The sequence below is a fragment of the Raphanus sativus genome, chromosome 1 (assembly GCF_000801105.2).
Source record: "Raphanus sativus cultivar WK10039 chromosome 1, ASM80110v3, whole genome shotgun sequence".
In the NCBI taxonomy this organism is placed as follows: Eukaryota; Viridiplantae; Streptophyta; class Magnoliopsida; order Brassicales; family Brassicaceae; genus Raphanus; species Raphanus sativus.
This window is the reverse complement of record NC_079511.1, coordinates 9,205,058-9,228,611: the sequence shown is the minus strand read 5'-3', so window position 1 is coordinate 9,228,611 and position 23,554 is coordinate 9,205,058. Positions and strand designations below refer to the sequence as shown.

General features: G+C 35.9%; 3 protein-coding genes across 3 annotated transcripts; 1 reads left to right on the top strand and 2 right to left on the bottom strand.

Moving 5' to 3' along the window:
* Positions 1 to 4,210: 4,210 nt before the first annotated feature.
* Positions 4,211 to 6,318, top strand: LOC108861823 (protein VACUOLELESS GAMETOPHYTES). Its single transcript, XM_018635789.2, has 2 exons — positions 4,211 to 4,770; positions 5,541 to 6,318. Exons 1-2 carry the CDS (start codon positions 4,353 to 4,355, stop codon positions 6,089 to 6,091), a joined length of 969 nt encoding a protein of 322 aa, XP_018491291.1. The 5' UTR covers positions 4,211 to 4,352; the 3' UTR covers positions 6,092 to 6,318.
* A 1,319-nt stretch (positions 6,319 to 7,637) lies between these two features.
* LOC108805958 (squamosa promoter-binding-like protein 14) lies at positions 7,638 to 12,471 on the bottom strand. Its single transcript, XM_018577957.2, has 10 exons — positions 11,420 to 12,471; positions 11,117 to 11,316; positions 10,276 to 11,051; positions 10,103 to 10,177; positions 9,895 to 10,002; positions 9,680 to 9,797; positions 9,467 to 9,602; positions 9,232 to 9,376; positions 8,582 to 9,160; positions 7,638 to 8,494 (listed from the first exon to the last, which is right to left on the bottom strand). The coding sequence occupies exons 1-10, from the start codon at positions 11,902 to 11,904 to the stop codon at positions 8,078 to 8,080; spliced, it is 3,039 nt and encodes a 1,012-aa protein (XP_018433459.1). The 5' UTR covers positions 11,905 to 12,471; the 3' UTR covers positions 7,638 to 8,077.
* A 738-nt stretch (positions 12,472 to 13,209) lies between these two features.
* On the bottom strand, positions 13,210 to 14,831 carry LOC130511899 (uncharacterized). The gene is made up of 2 exons (XM_057009743.1): positions 14,532 to 14,831; positions 13,210 to 13,706 (listed from the first exon to the last, which is right to left on the bottom strand). The coding sequence occupies exons 1-2, from the start codon at positions 14,647 to 14,649 to the stop codon at positions 13,426 to 13,428; spliced, it is 399 nt and encodes a 132-aa protein (XP_056865723.1). The 5' UTR covers positions 14,650 to 14,831; the 3' UTR covers positions 13,210 to 13,425.
* Between the last annotated feature and the right edge of the window lie 8,723 nt (positions 14,832 to 23,554).

Sequence of the window (23,554 nt, the reverse complement as noted above, 5' to 3'; positions counted from 1 at the left end):
TAAAGTCATCTGTGATAGGTTTAATTAGGATTCTTTAATTAGCACGTTGCTGAGTAACTAGGCAATAACTTCTTTATAGTTTCAACTTTCAATTTTGATTTTAATATATTTCTTAAACTATCAGAAAATTCCATTACAATCAAGACTTAATCTATCAACCCTAACCATTCATTTGACTTAAGTTACGTACCACAGCCGGGTGAAGAAAGATGCATATTTAAAATTTAGTTATGCATTAGATATATAAAACAAAACACAACTGAACTTAAGTTAAGTCACTTGTTAGATGTTTTAATAGTATAATCTACTAGATGACAAAAAATGAATTATAGCCAAGACAAGCTTCAATAAGAGTTTTTTTTTTTTTTGGTTATAGGTTTAATAAGACGAACGTAACTACACCAAAACGAACAAAAGAAAATCGAACTGTCCCTAATCATAACCTAGAGAATATCTATTTTTTTTTTTTTTTGTAAACTGAGAATATCTATGTTCATGAAGATAATTCATTATCCAGAACAATGTATGAGAATAAAGAGAAAACTACTGTTAGTTGGATGACTAAATGTTCTCTTATTCGCTTCTGTATCTTAAATATGTTATTTTTTTTTTTTTTAACAGGGATGTTCCACAACCCGTAGACCCGTAGACACTTCCGTAGTTTTCCGCAACCCATAGGTCCGTAGTCACTTCCGTAGCTTTCCGCAATCTTTAGGTCCGTAGTCACCCCTGGCCCGAAATCAGCCGTTACTAATACCCATTATCCAAAGGTCCAGCACTAACGCCGCACTTAAATTTAAACTTTGGGAGAGCGTAAAGTATTTCGTGGCCACAAGGGGTATTCGAACTTGGGTCCTTATCGGCGTTGAAACTGCCACAAGACCACTACCCCACCACCTTGTGATTATCTTAAATATGTACGTTTTCGTTTAATTGGAAAGAATGATTACTCCAAGAATGATTAATCCGGAGATGAAATGACAGAGTGGAATAACTTGTGAAATTGAACAAAGTGAAACAATTGGCTAAAATCAAGACTTGTAATCAAGTTTTGATATGTTTTAAACTTTTGTGTGAGAATCTTAATTATGGTGTCAGTTGTCCTCTGTTGTTCTTTGATGCTCTTCTCCTTCTCTTACAGCGCATACAAAAGCTGAAAAGCTATTTGTTTCTTATAATATTTTCTTCCTTTTATTTATTGCTGGAAAATTTTAAATATCAAAAGTATATTAAAGGAATGGTGAATTCTTCGAATGGTAAAAACGGTTCAAGCAATGCAAACCAAGCAGATCAAGCGGATCAAACATGAGAAGTACAGATCAAACAGATTAAGCAGGAGAGATGCAGAACATGCAGGAAAAATACGGATCAATCAGAACAAACAGTTATTATAATTTAAATGATAAAAATCTAAATAAAGTAGATTAAATATTTAAAAAATTATAATAAAATATATCAAATATATAATATATAAATATAGTACATAAATAGAAAAAATTATTGCACTAAATCCATAATATCACAATTTTAAAATAAAATTTATTGAAATATATCTCTTATATTATTGTTCATATTTCAATTATATTACTATATATTTGCATAATACATATCATAATTAAATATATAAATGAAATATATATATATATCTTCATAAATATACATATTTAAATTATATTACTATATATTTGTGTAATACAAAGTATGCATCTCTTACATTAGTATACATATTTAATCTATATTACTATAGATATACATAATATATTATAATTTAAATATGCATTATATTAATATAATTATTTAAAAAATAAAAATTATATGACAAAAATAATAAGTAGAGAATGATAATTTTGTATTGTTAAAGTTGTAAATAAAATAAAATAAAAATATTATATTCATAAAACTAGATAAATATATTTTAAAGTTATGTGTTGTAACAAAGTTATTTATTGACCAAACAAAAAAAAAGCAGATCAACACCACCAAATGTTGGCGGATGAGATTCACATACAAATTTCCTGTTTTTCCACAAAAAGACAAAAATATTGAACTGCATGCAGATTTTCCGCTTGAATTGATTAGAATATGGTAAATGGTGAATGCAGTGCGGAAAAACTGCATGTGGTAGAAGAACTGCACTGCACTTGTCCTGCTACTCCATTCGGATACTTAATCTCAATACCATGTACTGAGAAGCTGCTCGTGAGGAAGAACGTTAAAGATGCAACTGAGGTGCCGACTGGTTTTCCCACTACCACCCACAAACGCAGCTTTTGCGGTTTATAGCGGTTGTTGGCGTTTCGAAACAATCACAGAAAACGCTACAAATCGCTTCAAACCGCTCCGAACCTCTTAAAATCAAAAGCTGGTTCCAGCTAGCGTTTGCGGTTGCGGGCGGTTGCGGGAGGGTAAATTTTTTTTCTTTAAAAACAGAATAAATAAAAATAATTATAAAAATATCCAATAAAAATTCCCAATTGAAATAATAGAAATTGTAAAATGTATTCATATTATATTTCAATTTATATTATAAAATTCAAAACTAAAATATTTTCTATAAATTTTTAAAATTGAATAATATGATTTTATAAATATAAATTTTATATTTATCATATTATTATGATTTTTAATATTTTTATAATTACATAAAATGTAAATATTGTTAAATTATTATTTAACAGATGTTGCGTTTTGTAGTTTACCAGTCATAAGAGTCCCGCAAACGCAACAATTTCTAACAGCTATACCAGTCGTACAAATCTCTAAAAAACGCTTAAAACCGCAACCACCCGCACCCGCAAACTCCCGCAACCGCAACCGCAACCGCTGCGGTTACACCAGTCAGGCCCTGAATTGCTAATTTTTGGAAAGGAATGATTTGAAATGATTAATTTCGTTGATTCCATAATTTCTTTTTCCATATAACTTGAACGAAATACTCATTTAATCAATTCCACAATCACTCTAATTCACAAAGAAAAATATTCATAAACATTTCTCTACAATTTTGATTTGGAATAAATGGAAAATATATTCTATTTTAATAATTATTTCATTCTTGTTATTCTATTTATTCTTATTCCATTAATTGTCACCACGGTTGGATCCGTATGCAAAATTTGGTGCGGTGAATAATAAATGTTGCCCACTATTTCAAGTGATTGAGAACTTTAATTTATAGTAGAATTTTATTCGTAATTATGACCATTATATATAATTTCATTTGCATAAAATACTCAGAGCGAAACCTAGCTATATTTATATATCAGGATATGTTAAAAAAACAATTTTTATTATTTTAACGTTCATAACAGCCAATCATAGTTGTATTTTGAATATCATAAGATGACCATGTGTTTAGCAAAACCATTTTCTCGGAAATCCACCACTAAGAAAAACATTGAACGAAAGTCTATGCACGAATATTACTTTTTGAATTACTACGAAAAATTAGTTCTATCTTTGGGGTTTGCTTGGAAGCTATCACTATACTTGTTTGAATGATCTCTTGGAGAATCGGAATTAAATCGGGGCCAATACATTTTTTGTGATATATTCCACTGTCGGATTTGGTAGGGAACTAAGCATTTCTCGTTATGTAATTTATTTTGGTAGAGTAATATATTTTGAACCTGAACTAGAGGTCTTCTTCAACACTGGTTTAGAGTACACAGCTACTTATTTGAGATATAGATTCCATTTTTTGTACATAAACCTCTCTTGGTTTGATGATTAATAAATTTAACATTTCATCAAAAAGAAATATATTTTGAACCTTTATTTTTTTCTTGCATATGTGGACTCATGCTATGCAACATAAAATGTATATATAGGGGTAAAACAAACGAATATTTCAACATGTAATGTGATTTGGTAAGGATTATTGATAATGGGACTTTTTTGGCGCTTCATAGTTCTACAATTTAGTTGCTTCAAATTGACGAAATTGTAGCGACAAACCCTAACTCTCATACTCACACATGCACAGCCATATCTACTTAAGAGAAGATCTATAAGATAAACCATGATTTAATTCACTATTTAGTTTGAACTTTTAACGTGAAAGGCTGGCACATGCAATGACTGACAAGTGACATTTAAGTCCACGAAGCATCTTCTTTTCTTTCTAGAAACCCTAAAGAAAACTACACGCTTCTCTCTTTAGAAAAACCTGTCTATGTTATGAAAACAGTTAACAACATTTTCCACCATAAATAAACTCTCATCTCCACTTAATATTACCACTCCAATTGGGAAAATAACCCCTCCAAATTTCACCACCGTACCACACAAAACAACACTAACCAATCATAGCTTCCACCACCAACTCAAGGTTTTCATTTTGCAAAAGAAGAATGATCAGAAGCAAATCCATAGTCATCAATTCCAATTCCACAAACAACTCTGCTGTGGCCGCCGCAGCCGTAGCTATTAGACGTTCTGCCTCAAACGCTACCGCCGCAACAGCCGTGGTACATACTAATGATCTTAACAGAAAACCACCTCGATCACGGTTCGTAGAGTTTCCGGTATCTCCTCAACTGATGAGAGGGGAAGAGATGGTTCATTTCGGACATCCGCGACACGTGCTGGTCAAAGTTGAGTTGCCTGATATCTACACGTGTGCAGGGTGCAAAGAAGAAGGAGCTGGGATTAGGTATGTGTGCCAAGAGTGCGATTATCAGCTCCATGAATTTTGTGCTTCGGCTCCTCCTGTACTCAAGGCACATCCTCTACATTACCAGCATCAGCTTCTCTTCTTTGCCAAGCCCGGTACCTATCCTCTCTCTTAATGTTTGGAACATTTTTGAATAAAATTAGTTTAGTGGTATTTTTGTATGTTGGCTTTACCTTTTCAGACTTTTTTTTTTCGTGTTAATGCTAATTAACGTTAGATCCGTTCCGTTGTATGTTTTTCAGACCAATTCACTAGAGTCACACAACACTATAAGGAAACCCTGACTATTGTCTACTACATACTTGATTGCTTTACATGAATAATCAAAACAACTATTAGTTGGTCTAGTGGGTATCAAAATAAAACAATAGTTGTTGAGTTACAAAGGAATCACTGAAAAAGAAAATACTTAACTTAAAATACAAAGTAGTGGAACATACGTATTTTTGTTTTGATCGTTAGAATATACCTGAACAACATAATGATCAAACTTCGGTTAAATTGTTTCCTCGACAACATGCGGATATAACATCACAATTATGGCATTAAACGGTTACTAGTAAAGATAATTATTAGGTGTCAAGTTAGTAAGATTTTTTTTTCCGACAAACATTCCTCTATACTGATGAACTAATGTAATCCTCATGGAGGAGATTAACACTAGAGTTAGACACATAATAATGAAACATGTAGCCATCATCAATAAACGGTACTGTTTTAGTAAGATAGTCCGCGACCTTGTGGTTGTTCCGTGAAGACCAAGTAAACACACAATTTTCTAACCGCTCCCGCCATGCAAAGATTAATTTTCTTTTATGTTTTTTTTCTGCTAATAGTTTTCTTTTGTGTTGATGTTGTGTAACAGCGAAAGGAGGAATAATGAAATCGAAATGCGACGTGTGTGGAAGATCACCAAAAGGTTACACTTTCAGATGCAAAGCTTGCAGTTTCCAGATGCATCCTGGCTGCGCCATGTTATCTCCTTCCCTCTCCTCCTCCTCCCTCCACCACCACCCTCTCCAGCTCCTCTCCTCCTCCGCCGCCAACAACACCGGCGGAGACCACTCTGGAGGATTCCTCTGTGGAGAGTGCAAGAGAGGTAAGCGAGTCGGGAGGGTTTACCGTTGCACCGTTTGCGATTACCACTTGCACGCGGTCTGCGCCAAGGACGCCGCCGTGAACGGCCTCCGAGCAAACGGACACAAAGGAAGGGATAGGTCTCCGGCGGTTTTGGGAACGGCGGCGAGGGTGGCGTCGCAGGTTGTGATTGATTTTCTTGGTGGTATAATGGAAGGTCTCGGTGAAGGTGTTGGTGAAGCTATTTTGGACGGTGTGACTAGAGGCGGCGGCGGTGGCGGCCGCGGAGGAGGAAATGGAGGTGTTACTAGGGTAATTCCACGTGTCAGAGGAGGGTAACTATGGACTTTTGGGTATAATCAGTTACGAGTCTTTATACGTGTATAAGGAAATGATTGTATTGCTGTTTGGCTGATTGAAAGTACATATAGATCGGAGTGGTTGATGTTTATTAGGTTTGGGTGGGTGGATATATTGTTTTAATTAAATTCGGGGATGCAAGAATAACCATAAGAATGATGTGTATATTGTTAAAGTTTGGAAATATAAGTATTGTTAATATCTAATGTTTTCTGTACTTTGGTCATGTGTAGTTGGGATTTAAGAGTATCTTATGTTTAACATTGTAACTTTGTTTTCAACATCACATTGTAGTAACAAAGCTTATTAACTTAACATATTCGTGTGTTTGTAAATATTAACATAATCTTTATAATTTACTTGGCTTCTAAGATATTATATCGGTAATTATTTGGCTTATAAAGTTACATAAGGAGAAATAGAAAGGAAGCCAAAAAGCTAATTACCTAATATTAGTAGAGCATCTTTGAAAAGAGTGGCACCTCAAATGCAACATGACCCACCACTCACATCGTATTTGAAGTTTCTTATAATTTTCTCATCAAATTTTCATTAATTTGGAAGCCCTATTTATAGATACGCATCAAACTAACATAGAGAATATATAAACAAACTATAATCAAGATTGCTTGCCTTAATCATCGCCATATTAATTGGAATAAACTTTTTGAAATGTAAGCGTTACAGAGTGTTCTTTTTTTTGTCGTTGTCCTTTTTTCCACTCTTCTTCCCGCTGCCAGGAAAATTTCTTTGAAAAAGTGGCATTATGTAAAATCATTTATTCTTTTTTTTTGTGTGTGTTAAATGTCAACTGTAAGATGTGTTCCCATTTTTATTTATGCAAATAAAAGTCGGAAAATTAACCTTACAAAAACCACGCATTGGGTTTTACATACATGTACAATTGTAGCTTAATTGGACTGTCGTATATATTTTTGACTAGGTTAAAAATGTAGAAATTGATAAACTAAAAACGGAATCACACAAACTCAAGAATCCTTTACTTGTGAGTTAGTGTCTTGTGATATGTTTCAAAAGCTCGACAATCCACGTGGGAATCCTTAACCTGTTATGGCCTTTTGGGATCTCTGTCACTCTGTGACATGATTCCTATGCCCATTCTGTCATTGCTTGCTTCCTCCTCTCTTGGTTTCCACCGATCTTCTTCCATTACATAGGTTTTAGTACACAGTAAATGGTTTAGCAAATTAGATTAAGTAATCGTCTGATTATTCTTAACATAAATAAAAAAAAATTCTTATCATAAATTGTATATCCATAACCTTTTATTGTTATTATCAGAGTGAATATATAATGCTTTCCAGTACCTTTCGGCTTTCTCTCATCACCTTTAAATATAGGTAACCATTTTTTTAACACCTTTTAATGCGTAATCCATACATAGAAAAATAACAAAGATCACTAATAAATTTTTTTGAAAGTTTATTGCAATATCAAACCGAGGAAATAGAGATGCAAAGATATTAAGTGAAAACAAATACATCCTTTGAAATGAAAACATAACTGAAAACGAACAAATACATCCTTTGAAATAAAAACATAACTGAAAACAAAAACTAAAGTTACAATAACATGAGACTCTCTTGTACAAAGTACAAATTTACAAAGAACAAAAAAATGCAAAATAGTAAACTGCTCAGTGCTCTGTATGTGAAGCAGCATAATATTATATTAGTCATAATAATAAGTAGGAAATACACAGAAATACACAATAAAATTAGCCATACCGAAGTATATAACTGAACCAGAAAAAACAAAGAACTCTCGACGCCGACGATGAAACTCTCCCTCTGTTTTGATCAGAGCACTTTGGTCTTTTGTCGCAGACGCACAGCCAACCCTCATGAGCTCTCCGCAGTAAAGTATCTGTCTTTTCAGTTGTGAAGCCAAAAGAATAATAACAAGTATATAATCTTACATTCTTGTTCTTTTTTTTTTTCTTGCCTAGATGGAGCCATAATCCAAACCTCCCCAGCTGAAGTGAGATCCTTGTCGGACGATTGGGAAAGCATGCATGAAAACGCAGACGCAAACGCATACAGTCGCAACCGCAAGCATTGAGTGAATGATAGGAGTTGGGAACAAACGGTGCGAGCCTGAGGCTCTCCTCCTATACTTTAAATCCACAGTTGCGCACGAGGCGCATGAAGACTTGTTCATCTCTGTACTTAATCTCCTGCTGAGTCCCAACTGGTCAACAACAATCTCGCCCTCAATGTTTAGTGAGACTTGTTTGTTTGTTTTGTCTGCAAGTTTACGAGCCACCAATGAGTTATACGTATGGTTGTTCCTCATTGCAGCGTAGCTATATGGAGTTTGCCCTGTTGCATCGCACAGAGAGTTCCAGCTCGATAATCCGATCTGCAACAGTTTTAAAAAGGATTTCATCAGTTATAGAGGATGGTTTTTGATGTTTAAATCATGGGGGAGGAAGAGAAAGAAAGATACCTCTTGTGGATCATTGGTGAGAAGATCAACCATATCATCTGAATCAGATGTACAAGCAGCTAAATGTAAAGGTGTGATACCGCCAGGTCCGGTTATATTGGGTAAGAAGACCAGCTTTTTAGAGGAACCGAGATTAACAGAGTAATGAATGAGTAGTTCCACCATCTTTTTGTTTTTCCTCTTAACAGCACGATTCAGCAACTGAATCTCCGCGAGCATATCCAACGCTTCTCTGTTCGGCTCATCATTCACTACATTTCTCTCTACCAACATGTCGAGAAGGGTTCTGATGACAGAGCAAAAGTCTCTTTCAACTGAACAGACGAGCAAAAACTTGAAGCGGGAAAGGGAAAACTCGGATTGTTCCCGAGGCTGCTCGGTGGTTTGGTTCTTCTGGAAAAGCCAACCAAGCTCGTTCAAGAAACATAAAGTCTCTTCTCTTGATGTGGGACGGTGATCTGAGGTCTGCGCTTGTTTCTCTGTCGGGTGAAACTCCTCTTCAAGGCGATTTAACTCTTTGCAGATGGATGAATTGGCAATTATCAATGGGAAACTGTCACCCCTAAACCCATTCTCCACCTGTACACAAAGTAAGACTGTTAAACATCTTCTCCAAGATTGACAAAGAACGCTGTTAAGTTCAGTTATACCTCAATGAAACAGCGTCCAAGAAAACCAGGTTGTGCGTTGTTGACTCTGAAACATTTTACATTCAACTCGTCAAATATGGCTCGTTTAGACGCTGCCCCTGTTGCCTCCATTGACACGTAGCTACCCATATGTGTGCAACGTATACTGAAAGCACAATCATAACAAAGGTTAGATCTGAAGACGAAAAAAACAGAGAGAAAGGATGAAACTTTTGAGGTGTTTTAAGTTTTTTACCTGATCCCATCATTAGTCAAGCTTCTACCTTTTACTACCAAACTTGTTTTTTCACCAGCTACCACAGCTACAGGTGACACTGAGATGAGCTCTGGTGAATTCCAAGTTCTCCATGATTTGCTACAGCGAATTCTACCTGTAACCAGTTACATGTTAATGATTATTATTGACATAAAATCAGAACATTACAAGTACGAGCTCACGAGCTCTCACCATTTTTGTGTGAAGCGAGCTGTCTGCCTGTGTTAACTATAAACCTCGAGTTCCTCCAAAAACCTGAATGAGAATCTTGTAACATAACAGCAACCCGTTGCAGCAAGTTTTGCTCGAGCTGAAAAAAAAAATATCACAAGCCGTTCCCTAAGCTGCTGCTGCACATAGCGTAGTATAGTTCAATTAACAAACACATTTAAAATATTTTGACTCACTTGTTCCCACGACGCAGGTGACATGGCTACATAGACAGATAGAACAACACAGCCAGGCCTGATATAACTTTCCATTTCTGATGGAATGTTCGACAGCCAGTTATAGATCTGTAATAAAAGGAAGAGAGAATCACAATGAGTATTCAAAGGAAGCAACCAAATAACTTTATATATAAGGAAGGTTTAGATAATGCTCAGAAATGATCACCTCAGTTCGTAACGTTCCAGGGAGCTGACTTGGATCTTTGTCAAGTAGTTTGAAGACTATCTTTCCAGTGCGGTCCTGTTTGAATGCCATAAAAATAAAAAAAAATCATAAGTGGGCTTGTTTCACTTTACATATACACAGAGATGCTAAAGAGGAGTTTACAAGCTGCAAACCTGAGCATCAGAGTTTAAGCTAGGAGGAGAGTAGTCAGAACCAGAAGACGCATAACCACACTGTTGCCCGAATCCTTTAAAGTTAGGATTCGCAGCTCCTCTATTTGATGCACCGAAGAGGTCAAGAGGCAAGCAACCCCCAGTCCTCACGGGGCTTGTGTTATTATGATTCTTAGACCTCATGGTTTCAGGGGACCTCTGCAATGGGAATAACTCTTGCATGACAGGAGATGAAGATGGAGATCTATCCTCCACAGGGTTGCTACTGGCAGACGAATAATACTTTCTCGGTCGACTCTCATCCTCGGGTGAGGAGGTGAATAGTTGTAAGGACAAGCTAGACCTAGTGTCTTGAGCATGTGAATCTGAATCCTGAGAAGGAGATTGGTTACTGCTACTGCTTCTCTCCCCACCAACTGTTCTCTTCTCCAAGTTCGTTGTAGCAACATGGTCATAAGAAGATAACTTAGCCTTGTCATTGTCTTTTGTACCAAACCCACCTTGAGACAATATGGCTAGCGCATCAGGTGAAGATGAGCCTAACGTTTCGGAAAGAACAGCAAGCAGATCCATGGTGGAAGGAGAAGCCCCGTTCACATCGTTTTGAGGGTTCACCACTTGGTGATCAGTATTTTTCCTGGCTAAACTTCCAATATTGTTGAGCTTAGAGACGAGATCCATGGGCAAAGGCAATGCATTTATCTTGTTAAGTATCTGAAGAAGCTGCTCTCGTTGAGGCACAGCTGGAGACCCCATCGGCCTTACCTCATTCTTACCTGAAAACCACAGACAATAACACTTAGAACCAGAAAAAGCTACTGCATAGTGGCAAAATTAGTACCTTGTGCACAAGCTAAGGCGGTCAACAAAGCCATAAGATCCATATTGGCATTAGATGTATTATTATCACGGTTCCCTGGAACCACAACACCAGAAGCGACCTCCTCCGGGTGAGTAGTTTTCCTCCTACGACGGTTGTGGCCAGCCAACCGACGCCTACAACTTCTTTTCCCCTCATCAAACTCAGAAAGAAGATGAAACCTGCAACAGAAAGAAACTCAACTCATATTTAAAAAAAAAACAAGATTTTTCTTAGAAGCACTTGCACAAAAAAAAAGGGTAAGAGATTCATATGTCTCTCAACCTGCTGCACTGTTGGCAGAACCTCTGCATCTGTTTGCCAACGAGAGCTTTAGTAGCTTTGCTATGAACTTCGCAAACTTTATGCCTTCGATGGTAATCCTTACCATGAGACAAATCTTGACTACAATTGTCCACCTGGCAAACCGGATAGTTCCCCGGAGATCCAGACCGACCCTTCTTGCTCGGTCTAGCTGCTGCTTCCTCCTCCAAGGCGTTGCTGGCGTTGTTTAGACAGCTTCCGAGATTCAAATCAAGCCCTCTCCTCTCTTCTTCTCCTACCTGAGATTCTTCCACGGGTTTAGCTTCGAATCTGCGGCTATCCCAATCCCACATGTTAGAGCTCCACTGCTGATGCTGAGGCTGAGATGGAGGAAGGAGACGGTTGGGGGGGATCTGGTGGTGATAGAGGTTGCGTTTTCTCCCCATCGGAGAAAGCGATTGGTGTATGAATATCGGAGAAGCTACCTGACCTCCTACTTCTTCCATCTCTCTCTCTCTCTCTCTCTCTAAACCTCCAAAATCGATCTCAAAAATCCTTTCTTTTTTTTTGTTGTTCCAAATAAAGATTCAGACTTTTTTTTCACCAAGAGAATCAATCTACGGGAAGCACGAATCAGCAACGTATCTAAACATATCTCTACGCTTTAGCTCCAATTCAAGTAAACAGGGGAATCTAATCGCAGCTTCTTCAAGCGGCATCAAACCTCAGCTCGAGAGAAGAACATCACAGAGCAGAGCTTCAAAAAAGGAATCTTTAGCTTTCCCGATCCGATCCAGGAAACAAAAGAGAAAAGATAAGATTTTTTTTTCTCTACTCACGAGCTTCTCTCTCTCTCTCTCTTGAGTGGACTTACTCGAGCAAAATCTCAGATTTATCCTTGTTCGTCGTCGTCGTCTTCGTCTTCGTCCTTGTTCTTCTCCTTTCTGTGCTCTCATGTCTTTCAAAAGTACGATTTAACTCTTTTTTTTTGTAATGGTGGTGGCAGTACTGTAAATACGAACAGTGAGGAGGGCTTTTGTGTTAATATTATTCGAGCCGCCCATATGTGAAAGAGAGAGAGAGATGATAGTTGAAGGATCCAAGACATTTCCATTTTCTTTTCTAAGTTTTCTTATCCATTTCTACTAATCTCTTAAATTCTTACCTTTATTGTGTTATTTAAATATTACTTTGAAATCAAAGTAGCTACAGAAAATTAAACACAGTTTCTTTATGTATTTACAAAATACGTTGGTTTGAAAACAATCATTAGTTTATGTGAAGTTGAAATTGTGTGAAATTCTGTAAAGAAAAGACAGAATTCAAACACGTTAACACAAAAAGAAGAAGGAGAAAAGTTTGCAAACAAAACCAAAATTATGAGCTCTATGTTTACATTAATGAAGTTGACAACACTTTTTTTTTGTCAAATAGTTGACAACACCATGTATAAAATAAACTACAAAAGCTAGTTAGGTTACTTGAAAAATGTATGAATTGTTTGATAAAAATATGTAGTAATAATCAAAAAAAAATTAAAAAACTTTCATACGTTTCATATTATATTCGTTTTAGATTTTTATACATAAATGAAAAATGTTAAACATCTTAACCTTACTTGATTATTAAAATTATATAGTATTTATTTTTAATAAACTTTGCAACTGTTATTTAACTTATTTTAAAAACTATGTTTTAAATGTGAGATTATCAGTTGAGAACTATAGTCGGACGTTAGTTACAAAAAAACTATAGTCGGACGCTACTAATTTTATGATTTATAAAAACTACAAAAACTGCATAGTCCTTAATTGAGTATGTTCTAGAGTCTTTTTTTTTAACACTGAATATTATTAAGCCATAAGGCAGGGTTCAAAATAGAAGCAAGAACTTCCAAACATAACATAGCCAAAACCAATAGGTAGGCAAAAAAGCTAATAAAAGATAAAGATAAGTTGATGCAGGAAGCATCCTCGAGAACCCATATCACTCACTACAAAAGAGGAGTAATTATGATGGATGAGCTTTCACTGAATAGCGTTCGTGGGTTCAGCTTCAGCATTGATCAGGGGGCTCAGCCATGTAGGACCACCCGTAGCAGTATAAGACTGTAACCGGAGGTCTTTAGTAACATTGTCTACAATTTTCTGCGCCACCGAGTTCCTTTGGCGATGGACATGTTCTAGAGACCAAACTTGCAGGTTTTGAGCCATTGTTTTGAGTTGGTGAGTCAAATGCGTTGCTTCCATAGAAGGGCAGGGACCTACCAGACACGCACGGGCATCCAGACAAGAAGATAAAAATATAACTGCAGACATAAAATCTACCAAGTAATTAACAGTCGAAATCCCAGGTTACGTTTGTAAATTACTCAGACAACGTGGGTCCTACGAACCAAACTATTTTATAACCCGTACCATGTTACACTGCTACATTTATTTAATTTAAGTACTTTATAGTTATTATAAACATGTAACATGCCTAAGTGATTAGTGATAACGAGACTATCGACGACTTTTCTTTTGAGACACGGAGCTCCTAACAAATGTTGCCTAACAACTTGTCTAATCTGATATAGAATCAAGACCTACATGGCCTTATTCAAGAATGATTATTCTTCTTTCATATCTCTAATATATTTCTTTTTTTTTTTTTTTTTTTTTTTTTTTTTTTTTTTTTTTAACAGGGATGTTCCGCAACCCTTAGACCCGTAGACACTTCCGTAGTTTTCCGCAACCCATAGGCCCGTAGTCACTTCCGTAGCTTTCCGCAATCTTTAGGCCCGTAGTCACCCCTGGCCCGAAACCAGCCGTTGCTAATACCCATTACCCAAGGGCCCAGCACCAACGCCGCGCTTAAATTTAAACTTGGGGTGGGCGTAAAGCATTTCGTGGCCACAAGGGGTATTCGAACCTGGGTCCGTATCGGCGTTGGAACTGCCTCAAGACCACTAGCCCACCACCTTGTGGTTAATCTAATATATTTCACCCAAAGAAAAAAACTAACAAAGTAAAATATGAAATAAAATAAGCCTTAGAAAATTGTTGTTATATATTCTCCATATTACTACAAAGATTTCATACTTAAAAATAGACAAATCATATCAAATTTTATTAAAGTTTGATAATATTACCTTTTCGTCCTACACCGTCTTCTATTGAGAGCCTGGATCTCGACACCGTGTTACGGGGGAAGTAGTCGTCATCACGTAAGGTAATGTGAAGGAGAAAACAACATCTCACCAAGAACATGTCGATGAATAGAAAAAGACTACACTACCCATACGATTTTATAAAAATTTACAAACGTATCTCCTCCTCTGGGCCATTGAATAGATTGGACAAGACAAGAAAGTTAGAGAGACCACATATCACAGTCACGCACGTACGGTTGCGTCCCTACGCGAGTGCAAGTGGCTCGTTGTCCTTCTTCCTTTTTCTCTTATTCTAGAAAACGACCTTGTTTATTAAAATCGTTATTTAATGACTTTTAGCATTATTATATCATCCTATCTTCGTTAATCGCGTCTCATTTAATCATCTCGTGTCAACTTTTTATTCGTTCTACATCGATTCTTTACATTCCCTACCAAAGTTAGATAGTGTTAATCCTATATCTGCCAATTGGTGACTGTTTTAATAGTACTATGCATGAAATAGAATATCAAGAGAGTTGGAGACCAATATACATACAGTATAGGAACGGAAGATGAATTAAAAATATAGAGAATGAATAGTAAAACCAGTATGAGTAGAAGAAGCTAATAATTTGTCTGAACCACACTTAAAGTATATAAAACATTAGAATACATAGTGATAATTTATATAAAATGACTAATTATAAGAACATACAAGTATAGCATTTATATGAAGCACTTTCATTGTATTCTAATATCGTGTCTCTTCATTTTCATTAGAAATCATCTTATTTTTTTTGGAACAATATTAGAAATCATCTTCATAAACGAAAACTTAGAGAAATTTGTGAAATTTCTATTGAATGGTATTCACTAATGTACTGGAACTAGGTGTTGACAATAAGTTGAATATAGTTGAGTAGATTTCCAACTTTTATCTAAAGATGTCATCATTTTGCTAGCCAACACGTTATTTTTGATGGCTATATAAGCTATATATATGTGATTGAAATGGTGGAAGAGAAAAATAGCTGTGAGTTGGTACGGAAAGACGAGTGCAAAGGAGTGGACCATAATCGCATTAATCAGTATGTTGTTCTTCATTGTTGCCACTATGATACTCTTCTCCGAGTACTACAACTCTTTTGCCAAATCCCCCCACTATTTTCTTTAGTTGATTTAACCCTAACAATCTTAGGGTTAATGTATATAACCATTATTCATTTGAGAGATATACCCTTAAAGTTAATGTTTTAAAAGTGTTTTAGGGTTAATACATTATTTATTCGAGAGAGAGAGTCTTATAGAGTTAGTTATAATGTTTTTAAAAATAAGATTTGATGGACCTGTTTCATAAAATTTAGTCGATAGAAAATCGGTGCAACACTAGTGGAACATGACAGGTTGTGATAATGCCTAAAGAAGCTAATTCACTATAAATAAATTTTGCATTTGCTCAAAATGTTTGTTGATCATGTCTATGATCACGTTCAACGTTTATTATTAAATGAATAATGCACTCCTGATTATAAAATGTTCTACTTTTTATTGGGCCGTATACGAGACCCATCTAGTTTGTAAATTAGGTTTACGGTTAATGCCGCTGCACATCTTGTATATTAAGGCAACGCCTCTTACGAAAGAATATAAGAAACACTTTCTATACTACTACGTTTCTTGACATGGTATCAGAGCCATAACCTAACTACACACAAGGTTATTGTTCGATCTCGAGATCCAATTCCGCTGTGATCTCTTTTGAAGAAGAAGCAAATATGTCTGGAGAAAACACTTCTGCAATTACTACTGATGCAGGTCGAACTGAAACTCGGCGAAAGACAATCTCGCCATACGATCTAAGTTCTAGTGATAACCCCGGAACCTTGATCTCAAAACCACTGCTGAAAGGTCCCAACTACGATGAATGGAATACGAATCTGAAGTTAGCGTTAAAGGCTAGAAAGAAATTTGGTTTTGCTGACGGGTCCATACTTCAACCCGCCGAGAACTCTGCTGATTATGAGGACTGGATAGCAAATAATGCTCTTGTGGTTTCATGGATGAAGTTGACGATTGATGAAAGCATCTCTACATCAATGTCGCACGTTGATGATGCTCATGAGTTGTGGACTCATATCCAACGGAGGTTTGGCATAAAGAATGGGCAGCGAGTCCAGAGGCTGAAAACTGAACTAGCAACATGCCGACAACGTGGGTCTCCAATAGAAGCATACTATGGAAAATTGACTCAACTCTGGAGGAGTATGGCTGACTACCAACAGGCCAAGACTATGGAAGAAGTTCGTAAGGAACGCGAGGAAGATAAACTTCATCAGTTTTTAATGGGACTTGATGAAACTGAATATGGTGCAATAAAATCAGCACTGCTTTCACGTGTCCCACTGCCTACGCTAGATGAGGCTTACAACGCCCTCATTCAAGATGAGGAATCAAAACAACTGGGTCGAATGAATGCTGAGAGAGTTGATGGGGCCAGTTTTGCGGTTAAGACAAACAAGTCGAAGTATAACAACGAGCGCAGAGGTGGCTCTGTCACTTGCACAAACTGTGGACGCTCCGGTCATGCTGCAGAAAATTGTTTTCGCTTAATTGGTTATCCTGATTGGTGGGAAGAAAACCAGAAGCAAAAGTCAGGACAAGCAAATACTCGTGGTAGCTCTGCTCCTGCAAATCGTGGTGTTGGTGGAAACATCAATAATGGTCGTGGTTTGAGTACTAGCTCAGGAAGTTCGTTTCAGAAAGCCAAGTCCTCAGACACAGCTCGAGTAAACAATGTTGCAGCACCGCAGGCTCGCGCCAACTCTCTTACGGCTGATGATCGTTTAGGTCTTAGCGGTCTCACTGATACACAATGGAGAACGCTTGTACACATGCTTGACGAGAGGAACACCACTCCGGTAACTCGACTTTCTGGTAAGTCTTTTATTGAATCCTGGATCATTGACTCTGGTGCTACAAATCATATGACTGGCTCACTTGATTTTCTGATTGATGTTTCTGATATGGCACCGGTCAATATAAAATTGCCTGATGGTCGGTTTACAACATCTTCGAAAATGGGATGTGTTCAGCTAGGTTCCTCACTGCGATTGCAACATGTTTTTTTTGTTGATGGACTTCATTGTCATCTCATATCAGTCTCTCAACTTACGAGGGAAAGTGGTTGCTTATTTCAACTCACTGATAAGGTTTGTATTATTCAGGATCGCATCACACTGATGCTGATTGGAGCGGGTGAACAGCAGAATGGATTGTATTTTTTCAGAGGAATGGAAGCTGTGAATGCGGCTCAGGGATCGGTTGACTCTACCGCTGATGTCTGGCACCGCCGTCTTGGTCATCCTTCCTCTAAGGCTATGGAGATGTTGCAGATTTCTAACTTTAGTGTTTCTGGTTTTGATTCAAAGACTTGTGATATTTGTATTCGAGCAAAGCAAACTCGAGATTATTTTCCTTCAAGTATTAATAAGACTACATTTGCTTTCCAACTCATTCACTGCGATCTTTGGGGTCCTTATCGGACAAAGGCACTTTGTGGTTCAACTTATTTCTTAACAATACTTGATGATTACTCTCGAGCGGTTTGGATATATCTTCTTCCAAACAAAAGAGAAGCTCCGACACACCTTAAGAACTTCATAGCTCTCGTGGACAGACAATTTGATACAAAGATTAAAACTATACGAAGTGATAATGGATCCGAGTTCATCTGCTTGACTGATTTCTTCGCTGAACGTGGCATCATTCACGAGACTTCTTGTGTTGGAACACCTCAGCAAAATGGTCGGGTCGAACGTAAACACAGGCATATTCTGAACACTGCTAGAGCCCTCAGATTTCAGGCTCAACTTCCGGTCGAATTTTGGGGCTATTGCGCACTTGCTGCTGGATACTTGATAAATCGTACTCCGACGAAACTCCTCAATGGTCGCACTCCTTTTGAGCTAGTATACAAGAGGCCTCCTCCGATGAATCATATCCGGGTTTTTGGTTGCTTGTGTTACGTCCATAACCAAAAACACGGAGGTGATAAGTTTGAGCAAAGAGGTACTCGTTCCGTGTTCGTCGGCTATCCTTTTAGTAAGAAAGGCTGGAGAGTTTACAATCGAGACACAGGAACTGTCTCAGTATCGAGAGATGTAGTCTTTAACGAATCTGTTTTTCCTTATTCGGAAGCTGAAAATCTGCTTCCTTCACCGAGCCCATCTCTCACACCAGGGAATTTTTTAGTTGATGATGATGATTTTGAGGATGCTCAGATTTCTTCTGCTGAACCGCAAGTGTCACCTACTCATATCATCCCCTCCACGCCTGCTGAAACATCTATATTGCCTTCGACATCCTCTGAACCTGAAGTTGCTCTTGATAATTTATCTTCCGCTACGGTACCGCTCATCAACCCGTCTGCTGAAATAACAGAACATGTGCAAGAAGAGGTCCTTGGTCGCGGACAACGCACAAAGAGAGCTCCAACGAAATTGGCGGATTATGTAACAACACTATTACACAATCCACCACCTTCTGCGACTCCGTACCCTCTTGATAACTATGTTTCCAGCTCACGTTTTTCCCCTAATTACCAAGCGTATATTCTCGCGATTAGCTCTGCAGTTGAACCAACGAGCTACAAAGAAGCTTTTCTTGATGAACACTGGCGTGATGCAGTTACGGATGAGATAACAGCCTGCGAAGACAGTGGTACATGGACTGTTGTTACTCTGCCTGCAGGGAAGAAGGCTTTGGGCTGTAAGTGGGTATTCAAACTGAAATTTAACGCAGATGGTACTCTGTCCCGATACAAAGCACGACTGGTCGTATGCGGAAATAACCAAACAGAGGGGGTTGATTATAATGAAACTTTTGCGCCTGTTGCAAAAATGGTGACCATACGAGCTTTTCTACAAATGGTTGTCTCTCGTGATTGGGAAGTCCATCAAATGGACGTGCATAATGCTTTTCTTCACGGAGATCTAGAAGAAGAAGTCTATATGCAATTGCCTCCTGGTTTTAGGACAGCAGATAAAACTCAGGTATGTCGGTTGCATAAATCTCTCTACGGTTTGAAACAGGCACCTCGTTGTTGGTTCGCGAAGTTGACCTCTGCTCTACGAGACTATGGGTTCGAACAGAACACTTCAGACCACTCTTTGTTCGTTTACGAAACAGAACACACCACTATTCATGTTTTAGTTTACGTCGACGACTTGATCATAACTGGAAACTCGTGTTCTGTGATCACTGATTTTAAAGATTATCTCAGTTCTTGTTTTCACATGAAAGACTTGGGCATTTTACGCTATTTTCTTGGGATTGAAGTTGCTCGGAATCCCTCGGGTATCTATCTTTGCCAACAAAAATATGCACTGGATTTGATTGCTGAAACAGGACTCCTTGGAGTTCGACCTATCTCCTTTCCTCTAGAGCAGAACCACAAGCTAGCCTTGGCGGATGGAGATTTACTTCCTGATCCGACTCCCTATCGTCACTTGATTGGAAAATTGATCTATCTAGGCACCACTAGACCTGAACTATCTTATCCTATACACATCCTCTCACAGTTTATGGGTGCTCCGAGGTCAGAACATTGGGATGCAGCTCTCAGGGTTGTGAGGTATTTGAAAAACAGTCCAGGGCAGGGCATATTACTTCGAGCAAATACAGAACTCAAACTCACAGCTTGGTGTGATGCTGATTGGGGTTCATGCCCCATAACTCGTCGGTCACTCACTGGTTGGTTCATTCAGTTGGCAGGTTCGCCATTGTCTTGGAAGACCATGAAACAAGATCGTGTCTCTCGCTCCTCTGCCGAAGCCGAATATCGAGCAATGGCTGACACAGTTTGTGAGTTGATATGGATCCGTGAACTACTACCTGCTTTTGGTATTGACTGCTCAGGACCAATTCCGCTTTACTCGGACAGCTTATCAGCTATCAATCTTGCGGCAAATCCTGTCTATCATGCTCGGACCAAGCAGGTTGGTATGTATTGTCACTTTATACGTGATGAGATTATAAAGGGCCTTATTACCACACACCACGTCTCAACAAAGTCACAGCTAGCTGATATCATGACTAAAGCATTGGGACGTCGAGAGTTTGAAGATTTTCTTGACAAGTTGGGTGTTTGTAACCTTCACACTCCACCTTGAGAGGGGGTATTGGGCCGTATACGAGGCCCATCTAGTTTGTAAATTAGGTTTACGGTTAATGCCGCTGCACATCTTGTATATTAAGGCAACGCCTCTTACGAAAGAATATAAGAAACACTTTCTATACTACTACGTTTCTTGACACTTTTGTTTGCTAGCTGTTTGGTTAACCGCATATTATGAAATTAATTTGGTTTCAACAATGTCAGGCTTCTATAAGCATTTGAACACTCTGATTAAATAATTTCATTGTGGCATTATTTGATGTAAATAATTGATCCAAACAAAAATGTGTCGCCCGACATATTCTCTTCCCAACATTTTCTGGAACAAAAGTGTTTATTTGTTCACATATACTAATATACATGATGTAACTACAGGGGTTCCGATTGAAACTACCACCGCCGGGTTTGAGTAACATTAGAAAAACTATTTACAGTGGTTGAATTTCCGGTAAAGAGGTGAAATCATGTAACTATATGTTAATAGACATATTTATTTGCTTAAATTTCTACATAGAAATTTGATCGGTGTTTTCTAGGAATTAAGTTACAGTTTCTGCGTTTTGATATATACATATTAGTATAGCCAGATCAATTAACTTATACACAGATAATTAAATATCACAAAATATACTTTAATTTTTAAATCGATTTATGCCATTAAAACTGAACGAAATGATATTAATTTATAATATGATGAATTGTTAGTTGAAAGCTAACGAACTGAAACTGAAAAAAATGATTTTGAATTCAACATGTATGAATGAACAACAAAAGCTTTGTGAAATTCTTATTTTATTACAAAATAATAATATTCAAATAAAATAGTTATGTGTCTATTTTGAACTATTACCTAAAACGAGTTCATCACCAATTTAAACTATCCTGAACTGAAGCAAAATTAAAAGAAGTTACCACTATTTCAGTAAAAACTATTAACCATGAATGTTGGGAGAAAAAAAAAATAAATGGGAGTGCTCAAATGTCACATGGTGGTCCAAAGTCCAATCACAGATGGAACGTGCGATGTATTGAGTCCAAGGCTGTCTCAGCGAAGCCTGACGAAACATCAGTTTTAATCTCTCAAAATTTTTGAAAAAAAATTACATAGACAAAAGCCAAAAAAAAAATTAAGTTTTCAAATCCCCTAGACTATATTTGCAAAGTGATTTTGCCACATGTTCTCTTCAGAATTAGTTTCGCAAAAAAAATGTGACATGTCTACTAAATTTGATGACATGGCATATGAAAAATATGACATGCATAACTATATTTAATGTAAATTTATATTTTTGGTAAATTTTTTAGAATATAGTAATAACTCATATATTACATTTATGTTGGATTTATATTTTTGGTAAACTTTTTAGAATATGGTAATAATTCATAAATTCTCCTTAAAATAAAATATTCAAATATGAACATTACTAATTTCGAAATCTTATTTAATTATATTTTTAAAACTATACAATTTTATTACTTTAAATTTTCGAAATTTTATAGAATTTTTAAAAATTTATAAAAAAATAAACCTAAAATCATTAATTTCTTATATTTTACAAATTTTATAAATATTGTTTAGCTATACTTTTTCAAAATTATCAGTATTATATCATTTTTATTAATTATGTAGTAATAACTCATATATTACATTTATGTTGATTTATATTTTTGGTAAAAAAATTAGAATATGGTAATAACTCAAAGATCTTCATTAAAATAAAAATATTCAAATATGAACATTGCTAATTTCGAAATATTATTTAATTATATTTTTTATAAATATACAAATTTTATTACTTTAAATTTTCGAAATTTTATACAATTTTAAAAAATTATAAAAAAAGTAAACGTAAAATAATTAATTTCTTATATATTTACAAATTTTATAAATATTGTTTAGCTATAATTTTCCAAAATTATCAGTTTATATCAATTTTTATTAATTATATATAAGTTGATCTCTATAATATTATTTGAAAAGTCAGTTTCCTACGTGTCGCGCTCACGTTAACTCTCACGGTGGTTGATTATGATGATACCATTAACGAATCAAATATATCTAATTATCATTATTAAATATTTATTTTATATTTTTTCTTTTCTATTTAGGTTTCCTTTTTTTCTTTGGTAAAAAAATTAGAATATGGTAATAACTCAAAGATCTTCATTAAAATAAAAATATTCAAATATGAACATTGCTAATTTCGAAATATTATTTAATTATATTTTTTTATAACTATACCAATTTTATTACTTTAAATTTTCGAAATTTTATACAATTTTAAAAAATTTATAAAAAAGTAAACGTAAAATAATTAATTTCTTATATATTTACAAATTTTATAAATATTGTTTAGCTATAATTTTTCAAAATTATCAGTTTTATATCAATTTTTATTAATTATATATAAGTTGATCTCTATAATATTATTTGAAAAGTCAGTTTCCTACGTGTCGCGCTCACGTTAACTCTCACGGTGGTTGATTATGATGATACCATTAACGAATCAAATATATCTAATTATCATTATTAAACATTTATTTTATATTTTTCTTTTCTATTTAGGTTCCTTTTTTTCTTCAAATAACCTATATATAAAGAAAATATATTAATTTAAAAACGAAAATATCTTTTATATATAGTGTAATTCATAATAAGGAAATCTCACAAAATAATCTTAATTTTAAAGTAAAAAATATATAATCTTCCCTTTTTAAAAATAATCTTCACAATATAATATATATTTTTAAAGTATTAAGCATTTTATTTAAATTAATATATTTCTCATATTATTACAAAATAATTTAAATAGCATAAACTAAGATATCTTTAATGAATAAAATT